This window comes from Canis lupus, chromosome X (genome assembly GCF_011100685.1).
Source record: "Canis lupus familiaris isolate Mischka breed German Shepherd chromosome X, alternate assembly UU_Cfam_GSD_1.0, whole genome shotgun sequence".
Classification (NCBI taxonomy): Eukaryota; Metazoa; Chordata; class Mammalia; order Carnivora; family Canidae; genus Canis; species Canis lupus.
The window spans coordinates 124,526,543-124,542,410 of NC_049260.1; the positions used below are offsets into that span (position 1 = coordinate 124,526,543).

General features: G+C 37.8%; 1 protein-coding gene across 5 annotated transcripts in view; it reads right to left on the reverse strand.

The window, feature by feature from the left end:
* Positions 1-15,868, reverse strand: part of TMLHE (trimethyllysine hydroxylase, epsilon) — a 116,243-nt gene that overhangs the window by 81,394 nt on the left and 18,981 nt on the right. For 3 of the 5 annotated variants that reach the window (XM_038588757.1, XM_038588761.1, XM_038588760.1), the window contains exon 2: positions 3,854-4,035. In XM_038588757.1, coding sequence (XP_038444685.1) covers positions 3,854-4,034 — 181 coding nt within the window. In that variant the 5' untranslated portion in view covers position 4,035. Of the gene's footprint in view, positions 1-3,853; positions 4,036-14,362; positions 14,426-15,868 lie in introns of all 5 variants that reach the window. The other 2 variants (XM_038588759.1, XM_038588758.1) reach the window with 2 other exon arrangements.

Below are 15,868 nucleotides of genomic sequence, written 5' to 3' on the forward strand. Positions count from 1 at the left end.
CTCTGCCCCCCTCTCTCTCTCTCTGTGTATGTGTCTCTCATGAATACATAAATAAAATCTTTAAAAAATTATCAAATTTATGGGCATAAAGCTGTTTCTGGTATTCCTCTTATTCCCCTTTTAGTATCTGCAGGATCAGTGATAAAGATTCTTGACATTAGTAATTTGTCTTTTTTCCCTTTCCTTGGTTAGCCTGGCTAGAGACTTACCAATTTTATTGATATTGTTAAACAAACAGCTTTGGGTTTATTGATATTCTTGGGTTTTTTTTTAAAGATTTTATTTATTTATTAATGAGAGACAGAGAGAGAGAGAGAGAGAGAGAGAGAGGCAGAGACACTGGCAGAGGGAGAAGCAGGCTCCATGCAGGGAGCCCGATATGGGACCCGATACCGGGTCTCCAGGATCAGGCCCTGGGCCAAAGGTGGCGCTAAACCTCTGAGCCACCCGGGCTGCCCCTATTCTTGTTTTTTTTTAATCCCTATTTTCAATATCATGGATTTCTGCTCTAATTTTTACTATTGCTTTCCTTTTGCTTGCATTGGGTTTAATTTGCTCTTCTTTATCTAATTTCCTAATGTACAAGTATAGGTAATTGATTTTAGACCTTTATTCTTTTCTAGTATATGCATTTATTGTTACATATTTCCCTCCAACCACTGCTTTAGTTACTTACCATAAATTTCGATAAGCTGTATATTAATTTTCACTTAGTTTGAAATATTTTTTAACTTTGAGACTTTATACTTATGCATTTTTTGGGAAGTGTACAGCTTAATTTCTAAATATTGGAGACTTTTCCAATTATCTCTCTGTTATTGATTTTTAGTTGATTCCATTGTGGTCAGAGTACATACTCTATGTTTTTAGACCTTTTTCAACTCATTGAGAATTTTTTAATGGCCCAGAATGTGGTCTATCTTGGTGGATATTTCATTTACATTCCAGAACAATGTGTACTTTACTTTTGCTGGATGGATTGTTCTATAAATGTCAAATAGGTCAAGTTGGTTGATAGTGCTCTTCAGGTTATTTATATCCTTACTGATTTTCTCCCTGCTTAATCTATCAAAAACTGAGGGGGAGGTTGTAAAGTCTCCAAGGAAAATTGTGGGTTTTTTATTTCTACTTTTATCTCTATCAGTTTTTGCCTCATGTAATTTGATGGTTTGTTGTTAGATGCTACATTTTTTAGGATTGTTACATGTTCTCTAGAGAACTGACCCCTTTATCACTATGTCATGTGCTTCTTTATCCCTAATAATCCTCCTTGTTCTGAAGACTGCTTTGTCTGAAATATAGCTACTAATAGTTTGATTGTTACTTGCATGGTGGTTCTTTCTCCATCCCTTGATATTGTCCCACAGATTCTGAATACTGGGTGTATTTTTGTTTTCTCTCTCTGTCTCTCTCTTGCATTTCAGTTTGGGTAATTTCTATTGATCTATCTTTTACATTTACTGATTCTATCCTTGAATGTGTGAAGTCTACTGAAGAGCCCACTAAAGTCATTCTTCAATTCTGTTACCATGATTCTGATTTTAAAAAATTCTCTCATATTTTCCATCACTCTGCTGACATTATCCACGTGGTCTTTCATTTTGTCTACCTTCTCCATCTGAATCCTTAACATATTAATCATAGTTATTTTAATTTCCTGACCAATAATTTTCACACCTGTGTCACATGTGAATCTAGTTCTTTTTTTAAAAAAGATTTTATTTATTCATGAGAGACAGAGAGAGAGAGAGAGAGAGAGAGGCAGAGACACAGGCAGAGGGAGAAACAGGCTCCCTGCAGGGAGCCCGACATGGGACTCAATCCCGTGTCTCCAGGATCAGGCCCTGGGCTGAAGGCGGCGCTAAACTGCTGAGCCACCGGGGCTGCCCGTGAATCTTGTTCTGATGGTGCTTTGTCTCTTCACATTATTTGTTGCCTTTTAACATGCTTTTTAATTTTGTTGTTTAAAGGCACACATGTTATATAAAGCAATAGACACTAAGGTAAACAGGACTTTAGGGTGAGTATTTATACCAATCTGGCCACGTGATGGGCTATGTCTGGTGTTTGTTGTCTCTATGGCTACCAAAGGCATTAAATTCCTTGTTTTTGTCTCCCTTCTTGGCCTTGGCCCTTATCTTTGTGCTGCACCTCAGAAACAGTCTGTATCTGGCAGCTCTCCCAGCTGTAATCCACTGTTATTTTAACTGCAGGCTTATTAGCTGGTTCTAATGTTTGGGGGAGATGGGCATTATCTAATACTCAGATTAAGTCTCAGTCTTTGGAGTGAACAGTGGGCCTATGTCTTCGGAGTATAGCCTTCACAGTTGTTTTTGTCCCTTTCCAGGGTTATGGGTTGAATTGTATTCCCCCAAAATACATAATATTAAGGAGTATTAGTATTAATATTCCCCCTAGTACCTGTGAATGAAACTATTTGGAAATAATAGTTCTAATTATTGAAGTCCTAATCCCTAGTACCTGCAAATGAAACTATTTGGAAATAGGGTCATATGGAGTAGAGTGGGCCCTAAATTCAACAACTGGTATCCTTATAAGGAAAGATATGTTTGAAGACACAGAGGAGACACAGTGAAGAAGACATGTGATGACAGAGGCAGAGAGTGGAGTCATGTTGGCACAAGTCAAGAAACACCAAGGTTGTCAGCAGCCACCAGAATCTAGAAGAGCCAAGAAAGAGCCATTGAAGGGAATATATCAATGCCTTGATTTCCGACTTCTAGCTTCCAGAACTCTGAAAAAATAAATTCATGTTGTTTTAAGCCAACTAGTTTATGGTAATTGGTTATAGCAGTGTTAGGAAACTAATACACAGGGGTAAAGCTTTTTTCCCACTCTGCCATCTAATATTTATCTGGCTGTATCATTCCCAGTCTATGCATTTGAAGCCCACTTCCCTATATACTGAGGCTTTCTTTTCTTTCTTTTTTCCCCCTTATATGAAATAGGGAGACAGAGTAGAAGTAGAGTAGAGCAATGTTACCTTCCCCCTGTTGGGATGAGATTTTACTGTCTCCTTAATATTATTTTTGTCTTTCTTGCAACCTGTAGGATAATCTTGGAAATAAATAGCTAGAAGTCCTCACAACTCTACAGAAACTATTTTCAGTCCAATAAGAACTGATATTAAACAGCAATGTAAATAAATTGAACACCTGAACTGTACACTTAAGCAATGGATAAGAAGGGGCACCTGGGTGGCTCCAGTTAAGTGGCTGACTCTTCAGCTCAGGTCATGATCTCAGGGTCCTGGGATAGAACCCCATCTCAGGTTCCATGTTCAGCAGGGAATCTGCTTCAGATTCTCTCTCTCCCTCTCCTTTGGCCCTCTCCTTCACTCACTCGTTCTCTCTCAAACAAATGAATCTTTTTAAAAATGAGTAAGATGTAAAATTTCATTTTTGGGAGATATATATAATAGACTAGTACTCAGCCATGGAAAAGAATGAAACCTTGCCATTTGCAATGACATAGATGGAGCTAGAGAGTGTTGTGCTAAGTGAAATAAGACAAATACCATATGATTTCACTCATATGTTCAATTTAAGAAAGAAAAAAATGAACAGGGGGTGGGGGAAAGAGAGACAAACCAAGAAACAGACTCTTAACTATGGAGAACACACTGATGGTCACCAGAGGGAAGATGGGGGGGGGGGAAGGGTTAACTAGGTGATGGGGATTAAGGAGGACACTTGTGATGAATACTGGGTATTGTAGGGAAGTGTTGAAGCACTAAATTGGACACCTGAAGTTAATACTACACTATATGTTAAATAACTGGAATGAAAATAATAACTTAAAAAAATAAAATATCTGTCTCCATGAACCTTACCAAAATGGTCTTCATGTTGCTGCCAATTACAATTCAGAGACTTGGAGGCTGTATGGTGCCACTGGATGGCTAATGGAAACAAGCTTTTGAAGCTGGGCTGTTGGAAAGTCCAATATGTGACTCCTCCCCTCAGCAGGTTTTGGAGCTTGCTTTGTAGGTGGGATAGTCTGTGGCACCACATCCTAGAAAAGATGACAATGAGAAGAGAGAGTTAGTAATAGTACTAAATAACTTTTATGAGGTTGTAGGAATAATATTACAGATGTAACTATATAAAAAGGATAGATTTAATTATCCTAACTATAGAGGATTAAACAAAGGAAATATTTTGAAAAGCTGAGCACAAGTGGTCTATAACTATTATTTTCATTTTCTCACCAGTATTCTTATTTTATGCCTTGTAATCTTGCTTCTATCATACTGTTGAACTGAAGTAGTTCTTTAAAACTTCACTAATTTTAACCTTCCAACCACATATAAGAATTGCACTTGAGATCTCATCATTCTCAGTCTCTCCACTGTGACACTACTGATTACTCTCACCTCACTCCTTGAAACGTCTTTTCCCACTGATTTTGTGTGATTGTGAGCAAGTTACTTAAACTCTCAGTGACCCTGGTTTCCTGTTTTGTAAAATGAGGATAATAATAATACTCATTTCATGGGTTTCATATGAAGACTAAAGTACTTAGAACTGTGTCTGTCCCATAGTAAGCCCTATATATGTTGGCTGCTATTATTATCATTATTATAATAGTTATTGTTAGGGAGAAAATATATCTGTTGGTAAAAGTACCTTGATAAACCTGCTTAGAGTTGGTGACTCGCTCTGTATCATGGTTTCAGGAAAATTAAAAAAATATCTTTAAAGATTATTTATTTATGAGAGAGAGACAGAGACATAGGCAGAGGGAGAAGCAGACTCCCCATGGGGAGCCCAATGTGGGACTCCATCCCAGGACCCCAGGATCATGACCTGAGCCGAAGGCAGATGCTCAACCACTGGGCCACCCAAGTTCCCCAGGAAAATAAAAATCTTCATTTACATAATACATTTAAAAGTATTAATTTGTCCCATGGGAAAAGAAGGAGAAAGCCATGCAACTGCAGAGAAGCCATACAATGCTTGATGTGAACCTTCTCAACAACCCCTATGGTCACTAAACCCATGCAATGATTATTTTCAGTACATATGTGTGTGTGCGCGCATGTGTGCGCGCGCGTGTGTGTGTGTGATAGACACTAAAGGGACTGAATTTCATGTTGATGTGAGATGACACCAATCATATATGCAAAGGCCATAGCGAGAGATGTAACAGAATATGCTGATGATTTGGGGAGGGTTCCAAAATAATAGGCTAGGAAATCAAGAGCTAAAGTCAAGTTTATTGAGATTTAATGGGTGCAGGTAAGGAGCAGAGCATAGAGAGGCCTCTGCGATATCTGGGTCACATTTATGTTTTCCACTATCTACTTCCCAACTTCCTACATATAGGTATTATCTAAAACAGAGGCTAGTAAATTATGGCCCATGCCTATTTCTATATGGTCCACAGGCTAAGAATGGATATTACATTTTACAGGGTTGTAAACAAAAATAAAAAAGAATATGAGGCCAAGACCATAAGTGGCCTGCAAAGTCTATAATATTTGCTATTTGGTACTTCAAAGTACAATTTTTCCAACCCCTGGTCTAACACTCAATTCTTAATCAAATACTCTTCTCCTTTATTTGAACTACTCCCCCCCCAAAACTCCCCCCTTACAAACCTTTCAGTAAGTATATTTATTCCTTTCTTCATTATTTCACCCAATAAATATTAGTGAGCATGTCTATAACAGGTACTTTCTTAAGTACTGGGAAAATAAACATAAATAAGTCTGCAATTCCAGGCACCGTTCAAGAAGCTCACAATGTAGTGGGGAACAAAGACCGACAAAGGGTGATAGCTACTACTACTTATGATATCTTTAAACTCACTGAAAAAGTGCAAAGGAGAAAGCACGTAATTATGTCTGGTAAAACCAGGAGGATTTCACGTGATCTGTGTTATTTGTAGAACTGTATCATTGTTTTGTATTTACTTACAAAATGAGATTTGCACATGTGTAAAATGAAAAAAGTAAAGAAAAATCAAAATAACACAGAAATATATAAAATAAAAAGTGAAAGCCTCCTTTCCTCAATATTTGTCGTTCCCATTGCTTCAAGAAACGTCATCAACAATCAACAGTTTGGAGGACCAACTTCCAGATCACACAGTTTAAGTCTCCAAACCTTCTATACACACACATACAAAAATACATTTTTGCATTTGATAGTTTTCAGATCACTTGCACATAAATATTTAAGACTGTTATTAGTGGATCACATGCTATAGATTTAGCATGTGTTATATTTATGTTTAAATTCAACATTATTAACATATTAACACATGTTATATTTAACATGATAAGAAACTCCATAACTGTCATCCAAAGTAGCTGGACTATTTTGCATTCCAATAGCAATGAATCAGAACGTTTTCCCTCTCCTTGCTGTAACTTGGTATTGTCATTTCTAAAAATATAGCCAGGGGCAGCCCTGGTGGTTCAGCGGTTTAGCGCCGCTGTCAGCCCAGGGCGTGATCCTGGAGAAGCGGGATCCAGTCCCACGTCAGGCTCCCTGCATGGAGCCTGCTTCTCCCTCTGCCTGTGTCTCTGCCTCTCTTTCTGTCTCTGTGTCTCTCATGAATAAATAAATAAAATCTTAAAAAAATAAAAATAAAAATTTAGCCATTCTAATAGTTGTGCATGATACCTTATTTTAATTTGCATTCCCTAATTATATATGATATTGTGTATCTTTTCATAGTCTTAATTGCCATCTGTATATCTTCTTTAAGCCAAGTATCTGTTCAGATCTTTTGCCCAGTAAACACTTTTTTAATTAAGATTTTATTTCTTTAGAGAAGTCTATTCACAGTAAAATTGAGGGAAAGATACAGAGATTTCTCATACCACCCCTTTCCCTACACATGCATAGGCTGCTTATCAACATCCCCCATCAGAGTGCTACATTTGTCACAACTGATGAACCTACATTGACACATCTTTATCACCCAAAGTGCACAGTTAACATTAGGATTCACTCTTGGTATTCTACATTTTATGGGTTTGGACAAATGCATAATGACATGTACCCATCATTATATAATCATACAGAGTATTTTAACCTCTTGACTGCTCTAAAAATCCTTCCTGCCATGAATTTTGATATCCAATATTTCCATTCTTCAGTTAGTTTAATATATTTTCTTTTTTTAAAGATTTTATTTATTTATTCATAAAAGACACAGAAAAAGGCAGAGACCTAGGCAGAGGGAGAAGCAGGCTCCAGGCAGGGAGCCTGACGTGGGACTCGATCCTGAGACCGCGGATCACGCCCTGAGCCAGGGGCAGGTGCTCAACTGCTGAGCCACCCAGGCATCCTTAAGATATTTTCTAATTTACACTGTGACTTTTAAAATTTGACCTACAAAAAAATAAAATAAATAAAATAAAATAAAATAAAATAAAATAAAATAAAATAAAATAATTTGACCTACAGGTTACATAAAAGTCTACAACATATTGTAGGGAGATTTTTCTAGTTTTCTCATTATTATTTTGTAAGTTTATTTCATTGTGGCCAAACAAAGACAAACAAACAAACAAAACAGTATAATTGTAACTGTTTGAGACCTACCTTATGGCCCAGAGTATCATCTATTATTTTGCATGCATAAAAAGGATATGACAAAATATATCTCTGTCTAGTAAAGATTCCTACACTTTGAGCATTTCTCTACTGACTTCAGAGCCTGAGATTTCCATATTAGTTCAAACTTTGGATTTAGGCAACACAGGGATCCTATTACCATGTAATCTGGCTATGGGTACTTTCACACATATAGTTTATCAGAATGGTTCGAATCCTCAACAGAGTTAACATGTGATGAGGAAATCAAGATACATCTAAGTAGAGCTGGTTGTTGAGAGTGGTTTCGGATCAAACTACCACTGAATGGGATCCCAGGTGACCATGGAAAGACCCTTGAAAAGGCAATCCCTGAAAAGGGGGTACCTGTACCCCTTTTGTGCTAGAAAAAGTCAACTTTGTATGTCATTAATATATATATTAATAATATAATTAATGTAGTGTTAATAATATAATTAATATAATTATAATATAATTAATATATCTATTAATGTACCTATCTGTTGTCTTTTGGATAGTATTTGCGTTGTATATTTCTTTCACCCTTTTACTTTCAGTTGTCCTATATTTTTACATTTAACTTGTGTTTTTTATAAATAGCAGTTATATTTTTTTTATATTTTGTTTTTTAAACAGCTTAATAATCTTTGTCATTTGATTACTGTGTTCAGTTCATTTACATTTAACATAATTGTTGATATACTTGAGTTTATTTTTTTAAAGATTTTATTTATTTATTCACAAGAGAGAGACAGAGACAGAGAGAGAGAGGCAGCGACACAGGCAGAGGGAGAAACAGGCTCCATGCAGGAAGCCTGACGCGGGACTCGATCCTGGGTCTCCAGGATCACACCCTGGACTGAAGGTGGTGCTAAACCACTGAGCCACCCGGGCTACCCTATACTTGAGTTTAATTCTATCGTATCAGTATTTGCTTTCTATTTGTCTTGCCCATATTGCTACTTTTTTTTCTTGCTTTGTTTTGCAATGATTACGTAGTGTCTATTTCTCCATTTCCTCCTTTGTTTACTTGATAATTATACATTGTTTTACTGGTTTTTAAAAAGGAGTTATTGTAGGGCTTACAATGTGTATCTTTGATTTATTAAATTATAATACAAATTAGAAAACTTATATTAACTCTATTTCTACTCCTTCCACAACTACTGTTGTGTATTTTAATCAAAACACACATATCCCAAATGACATGACATTACTATTTTTGTTTTACGTGATCAATGGACATTCAGATCTATCTACATATTTAACCTCTCCATTATACTGCATTCCATCAGATAACTCCAAGCTTTCATTTGGGATTGTTTTCCTTCTGCTTGAAGATCATTAATATCATTAATATTTCCTTTGGAGTTTAGCAGCAGATTCCCTAAGTTTTTGACCATCTAAAAAAACCTCTTTTACTTTAATATTTGAAGGCTATTTTTACTGGATATTAAATTTGGCAGTTACCTCCTCCATCATTTTGAAGATACCATTATACTATCTTCATGGTTTTTTAAAAAGAATTTATTTATTTATTTATATCATGATGACACTAAAATCATATCTTTCAATAGTAACTCTGAATGTGAATGGGCTTAATGACCCCATCAAAAGGCGCAGGGTTTCAGACTGGATAAAAAAGCAGGACCCATCTATTTGCTGTCTACAAGAGACTCATTTTAGACAGAAGGACACCTACAGCCTGAAAAAAAAAGGTTGGAGAACCATTTACCATTCGAATGGTCCTCAAAAGAAAGCAGGGGTAGCCATCCTTATATCAGATAAACTAAAATTTACCCCAAAGACTGTAGTGAGAGATGAAGAGGTACACTATATCATACTTAAAGGATCTAATCAACAAGAGGACTTAACAATCCTCAATATATATGCCCCGAATGTGGGAGCTGCCAAATATATAAATCAATTATTAACCAAAGTGAAGAAATACTTAGATAATAATACACTTATACTTGGTGACTTCAATCTAGCTCTTTCTATACTCAATAGGTCTTCTAAGCACAACATCTCCAAAGAAACGAGAGCTTTAAATGATACACTGGACCAGATGGATTTCACAGATATCTACAGAACTTTACATCCAAACTCAACTGAATACACATTCTTCTCAAGTGCACATGGAACTTTCTCCAGAATAGACCACATATTGGGTCACAAATCGGGTTTGAACCGATACCAAAAGATTGGGATCGTCCCCTGCATATTCTCAGACCATAATGCCTTGAAATTAGAACTAAATCACAACAAGAAGTTTGGAAGGACCTCAAACACGTGGAGGTTAAGGACCATCCTGCTAAAAGATGAAAGGGTCAACCAGGAAATTAAGGAAGAATTAAAAAGATTCATGGAAACTAATGAGAATGAAGATACAACCATCCAAAATCTTTGGGATGCAGCAAAAGCAGTCCTAAGGGGGAAATACATCGCAATACAAGCATCCATTCAAAAACTGGAAAGAACTCAAATACAAAAGCTAACCTTACACATAAAGGAGCTAGAGAAAAAACAGCAGACAGATCCTACACCCAAGAGAAGAAGGGAGTTAATAAAGATTCGAGCAGAACTCAACGAAATCGAGACCAGAAGAACTGTGGAACAGATCAACAGAACCAGGAGTTGGTTCTTTGAAAGAATTAATAAGATAGATAAACCATTAGCCAGCCTTATTAAAAAGAAGAGAGAGAAGACTCAAATTAATAAAATCATGAATGAGAAAGGAGAGATCACTACCAACACCAAGGAAATACAAACGATTTTAAAAACATATTATGAACAGCTATACGCCAATAAATTAGGCAATCTAGGAGAAATGGACGCATTCCTGGAAAGCCACAAACTACCAAAACTGGAACAGGAAGAAATAGAAAACTTTAACAGGCCAATAACCAGGGAGGAAATTGAAGCAGTCATCAAAAACCTCCCAAGACACAAGAGTCCAGGGCCAGATGGCTTCCCAGGGGCATTTTATCAAACGTTTAAAGAAGAAACCATACCTATTCTCCTAAAGCTGTTTGGAAAGATAGAAAGAGATGGAGTACTTCCAAACTCGTTCTATGAGGCCAGCATCACCTTAATTCCAAAACCAGACAAAGACCCCACCAAAAAGGAGAATTACAGACCAATATCCCTGATGAACATGGATGCAAAAATTCTCAACAAGATACTGGCCAATAGGATCCAACAGTACATTAAGAAAATTATTCACCATGACCAAGTAGGATTTATCCCTGGGACACAAGGCTGATTCAACACCCGTAAAACAATCAATGTGATTCATCATATCAGCAAGAGAAAAACCAAGAACCATAGGATCCTCTCATTAGATGCAGAGAAAGCATTTGACAAAATACAGCATCCATTTCTGATCAAAACTCTTCAGAGTGTAGGGATAGAGGGAACATTCCTCGACATCTTAAAAGCCATCTATGAAAAGGCCACAGCAAATATCATTCTCAATGGGGAAGCACTGGGAGCCTTTCCCCTAAGATGAGGAACAAGACAGGGATGTCCACTCTCACCACTGCTGTTCAACATAGTACTGGAAGTCCTAGCCTCAGCAATCAGACAACAAAAAGACATTAAAGGCATTCAAATTGGCAAAGAAGAAGTCAAACTCTCCCTCTTCACCGATGACATGATACTCTACATAGAAAACCCAAAAGCCTCCACCCCAAGATTGCTAGAGCTCATACAGCAATTCGGTAGCATGGCAGGATACAAAATCAATGCCCAGAAATCAGTGGTATTTCTATACACTAACAATGAGACTGAAGAAAGAGAAATTAAGGAGTCAATCCCATTTACAATTGCACCCAAAAGCATAAGATACCTAGGAATAAACCTAACCAAAGAGGTAAAGGATCTATACCCTAAAAACTATAGAATACTTCTGAAAGAAATTGAGGAAGACACAAAGAGATGGAAAAATATTCCATGCTCATGGATTGGCAGAATTAATATTGTGAAAATGTCAATGTTACCCAGGGCAATATACACGTTTAATGCAATCCCTATCAAAATACCATGGACTTTCTTCAGAGAGTTAGAACAAATTATTTTAAGATTTGTGTGGAATCAGAAAAGACCCCGAATAGCCAGGGGAATTTTTAAAAAAGAAAACCATATCTGGGGGCATCCCAATGCCAGATTTCAGGTTGTACTACAAAGCTGTGGTCATCAAGACAGTGTGGTACTGGCACAAAAACAGACACGTAGATCAGTGGAACAGAATAGAGAATCCAGAAGTGGACCCTCAACTTTATGGTCAACTAATATTCGATAAAGGAGGAAAGACTATCCATTGGAAGAAAGACAGTCTCTTCAATAAATGGTGCTGGGAAAATTGGACATCCACATGCAGAAGAATGAAACTAGACCACTCTCTTGCACCAGACACAAAGATAAACTCAAGATGGATGAAAGATCTAAATGTGAGACAAGATTCCATCAAAATCCTAGAGAAGAACACAGGCAACACCCTTTTTGAACTCGGCCACAGTAACTTCTTGCAAGATACATCCACGAAGGCAAAAGAAACAAAAGCAAAAATGAACTATTGGGACTTCATCAAGATAAGAAGCTTTTGCACAGCAAAGGATACAGTCAACAAAACTAAAAGACAACCTACAGGATGGGAGAAGATATTTGCAAATGACATATCAGATAAAGGGCTAGTTTCCAAGATCTATAAAGAACTTATTAAACTCAACACCAAAGAAACAAACAATCCAATCATGAAATGGGCAAAAGACATGAACAGAAATCTCACAGAGGAAGACATAGACCTGGCCAACATGCATATGAGAAAATGCTCTGCATCACTTGCCATCAGGGAAATACAAATCAAAACCACAATGAGATCCCACCTCACACCAGCGAGAATGGGGCAAATTAACAAGGCAGGAAACAACAAATGTTGGAGAGGATGCGGAGAAAAGGGAACCCTCTTACACTGTTGGTGGGAATGTGAACTGGTGCAGCCACTCTGGAAAACTGTGTGGAGGTTCCTCAAACAGTTAAAAATAGACCTGCCCTACGACCCAGCAATTGCACTGTTGGGGATTTACCCCAAAGATACAAATGCAATGAAACGCCGGGACACCTGCACCCCGATGTTTATAGCAGCAATGGCCACGATAGCCAAACTGTGGAAGGAGCCTCGGTGTCCAACGAAAGATGAATGGATAAAGAAGATGTGGTCTATGTATACAATGGAATATTACTCAGCTATTAGAAATGACAAATACCCACCATTTGCTTCAATGTGGATGGAACTGGAGGGTATTATGCTGAGTGAAGTAAGTCAGTCGGAGAAGGACAAACATTATATGTTCTCATTCATTTGGGGAATATAAATAATAGTGAAAGGGAATATAAGGGAAGGGAGAAGAAATGTGTGGGAAATATCAGAAAGGGAGACAGAACGTAAAGACTGCTAACTCTGGGAAACAAACTAGGGGTGGTAGAAGGGGAGAAGGGCGGGGGGTGGGAGTGAATGGGTGACGGGCACTGGGGGTTATTCTGTATGTTAGTAAATTGAACACCAATAAAAAATAAATAAAAAAAAGAATTTATTTATTTATTTATTTATTTATTTATTTATTCATTCATTCATGAGAGACACAGACAGTGGCAGAGACACAGGCAGAAGCAGAAGCAGGCTCCTTGCAGGGAGCATGATGTGGGCCTCGATCCCAGGACCCTGGGATCATGCCCTGGGGTGAAGGCAGATGCTCAACCACTGAGCTACCCACACATCTCTCTTTACGTTGTTTTTGTTGAAACGTCAACTCCAATCTAACTGCTGCTTCTTGTAAGGTAATACATCTTTTTTCTCCAAGTATCTTTATGTTTTCTTCTTTTTCTTTATTTTTTAGCAGTTTTTACAAAATACATGTATATTTTGTATTTATTCTTCTTTGAGTTACAGCACTTTTTGAATCTATGCCTTGATGCTTGTGAAAGGCATAATCCTAAAATGACTTCTGGTGACCCTTGCCAAATTATAATCCCTTCCCCTAGAGTATGAATATGATGGGATTTCACTTGAGTGATCAGGCAATGTATCTGGCACAATGGACTTTAAGAAAGATCATCGCCTGGTCTGATCTACACCAGCAATCCCTTAAAAGGGACAGGGCTCTTTCTGGTGAAAGAGATTTGAAGCCAGAGAGGGATTTGCTGTCAAGGGGAGTCTCCATTATCTTTGAAGGTAGAGGGGACTACGAGGTAAAGTAATGCATGCAGTCTCAAGGAAATGACATGACATGCAAGGAGGAAACAGCAACCTCAGGCCTGAGGCCATGTGAAACTGAATTCAGCCAACAATCTGAACAAAGCTGGATGGGTGCAATCTTATCTAGAGCCTCCAGAAAGGAAGGCAGTTTGGCCAATACCCTCATTTCAGCCTTTCATACACTGATCAAAGAACCCAGTCTGGTATTCTGAACTATAGAACTGTGGGGGTGCCTGGGTGGCTCAGCGGTTGAGTGTCTGCCTTCGGCTCAGGGTGTAACCCCAGAGATCCGGGATCCAGTCCTACATCGGGCTCTCCACAGGAAGCCTGCTTCTCCCTCTGCCTATGTCTCTGCCTCTCTCTTTAATGAATAAATAAGCAAAATATTTTTTAAAAAGAATAAGAACTGTGAACTAGTAAGTGGGTATTAGTTAAATCTACTAAGTTTTTGGTATTTGGTATGCAGCAATAGCAAAATAATACAGTGCTTTTGTTACTTTTAGAAAACTCTTACTCATTGTCTCTTCAAACATTGCTTCTGCACCATTCCGTCTCTCCTCTCCTTCTGGGACTCCTACTACAAATATATCAGACATGTATTAGGTGCCACACACTGTTACAAGTGCTGGAAATATATCAATACATAAAACAAAACAAATATTCTTGTTCTCACGAAGCACCTTCTAATGACATCCTGATATCTACTATACCTAAACTGGCTACTCTCAGTGTTCTTCCTCACAGTCAATTCCAGTACCATCCAGTCAGTTCTATGACTGGTTCAACCTGAAATCTATGCTTTGAACTTGATACCTCCTCTTTAAAATTTCTCCCATACAGGCAATTATCAAATCATTACTTTTACTTCCTACATCATTCCCAAACCGGAGCCACTGCATTGTAGCTTTACTTGCTACATTCTCAGTCAAAACCCACCATTATTTCTCACTCAAAGACTATGATATTTTTCTAGTTCATCTATCCATATACAACATGCCGTCCCTTCAAACCACTTTGCACGCTGTAGGAAGAGTGAACTAAAAAATAGATTTGTTGGCGTGTCATTCCCTTTGAATGGATCCCTAAGGCCTTCAAGGTAAAGTCCAATTTCTTTATCATGTTATATAATATCTTCTATTACCTGGTCCTGAGCTACCGTACTTCCTCCTTTACTTTATGTCTCTATCTTCCTTCTTCATACATTTTGATGAAATTATATGTTTTTATGTCTTTCCTCCTAGTAATACTTGGATGCTCCTTAATAGGAAGACCTATCTATGTCTCATTAATTTTTGCACTCTAACATCTAGCATGGTTGCTAGTACTTTGTAAAGCTCCACAAATATTTTTGGGAATCCAGTGAATTACTTTTCTTCCAACTTCATATTTTCTTTAAATATGGTAGGATGTCTGTTGTAAATCTCCACTTAACCAATAAAAATATTGAGGCCAAGCCAAAGGTAGGCTTTGCAGAAGGCCAACAAAAACTCTTCTTTTGCCTATGCTAATCAGTTTTGAGTAAGGTAATTTAAGTAATATAATTGTATTAATTATCTAACCCATCAACATAGATTCATAATTCTTGTTCATTAAGATTTCATAAAAGGTTTGTTGGGGATCCCTGGGTGGCTCAGCAGTTTGGTGCCTGCTTTCGGCCCGGGGCGTGATCCTGGGGACCTTGGATTGAGTCCCGCATCAGGCTCCCAGCATGAAGCCTGCTTCTCCCTCCGCCTGTGTCTCTGCCACTCTCTCTCTCTGTGTCTTTCATGAATAAATAAATAAAATATTAAAAAAAAGATTTGTTAAAGTTGGGATGCCTGGATGGCTCAGCGGTTGGCTCAGGGCATGATCCCAGTCCAGGGATCTAGTCCTGCACTGGGCTCCCTGTGGGGGGCCTGCTTCTCCATCTGCCTGTGTCTCTGCCTCTCTCTGTGATGATTAAATGATGATTAAATGAATAAAATCTTTTAAAAAAAAGATTTGTTAAAGTCTTGCTGAAATTTCATTCATTCATTTAATG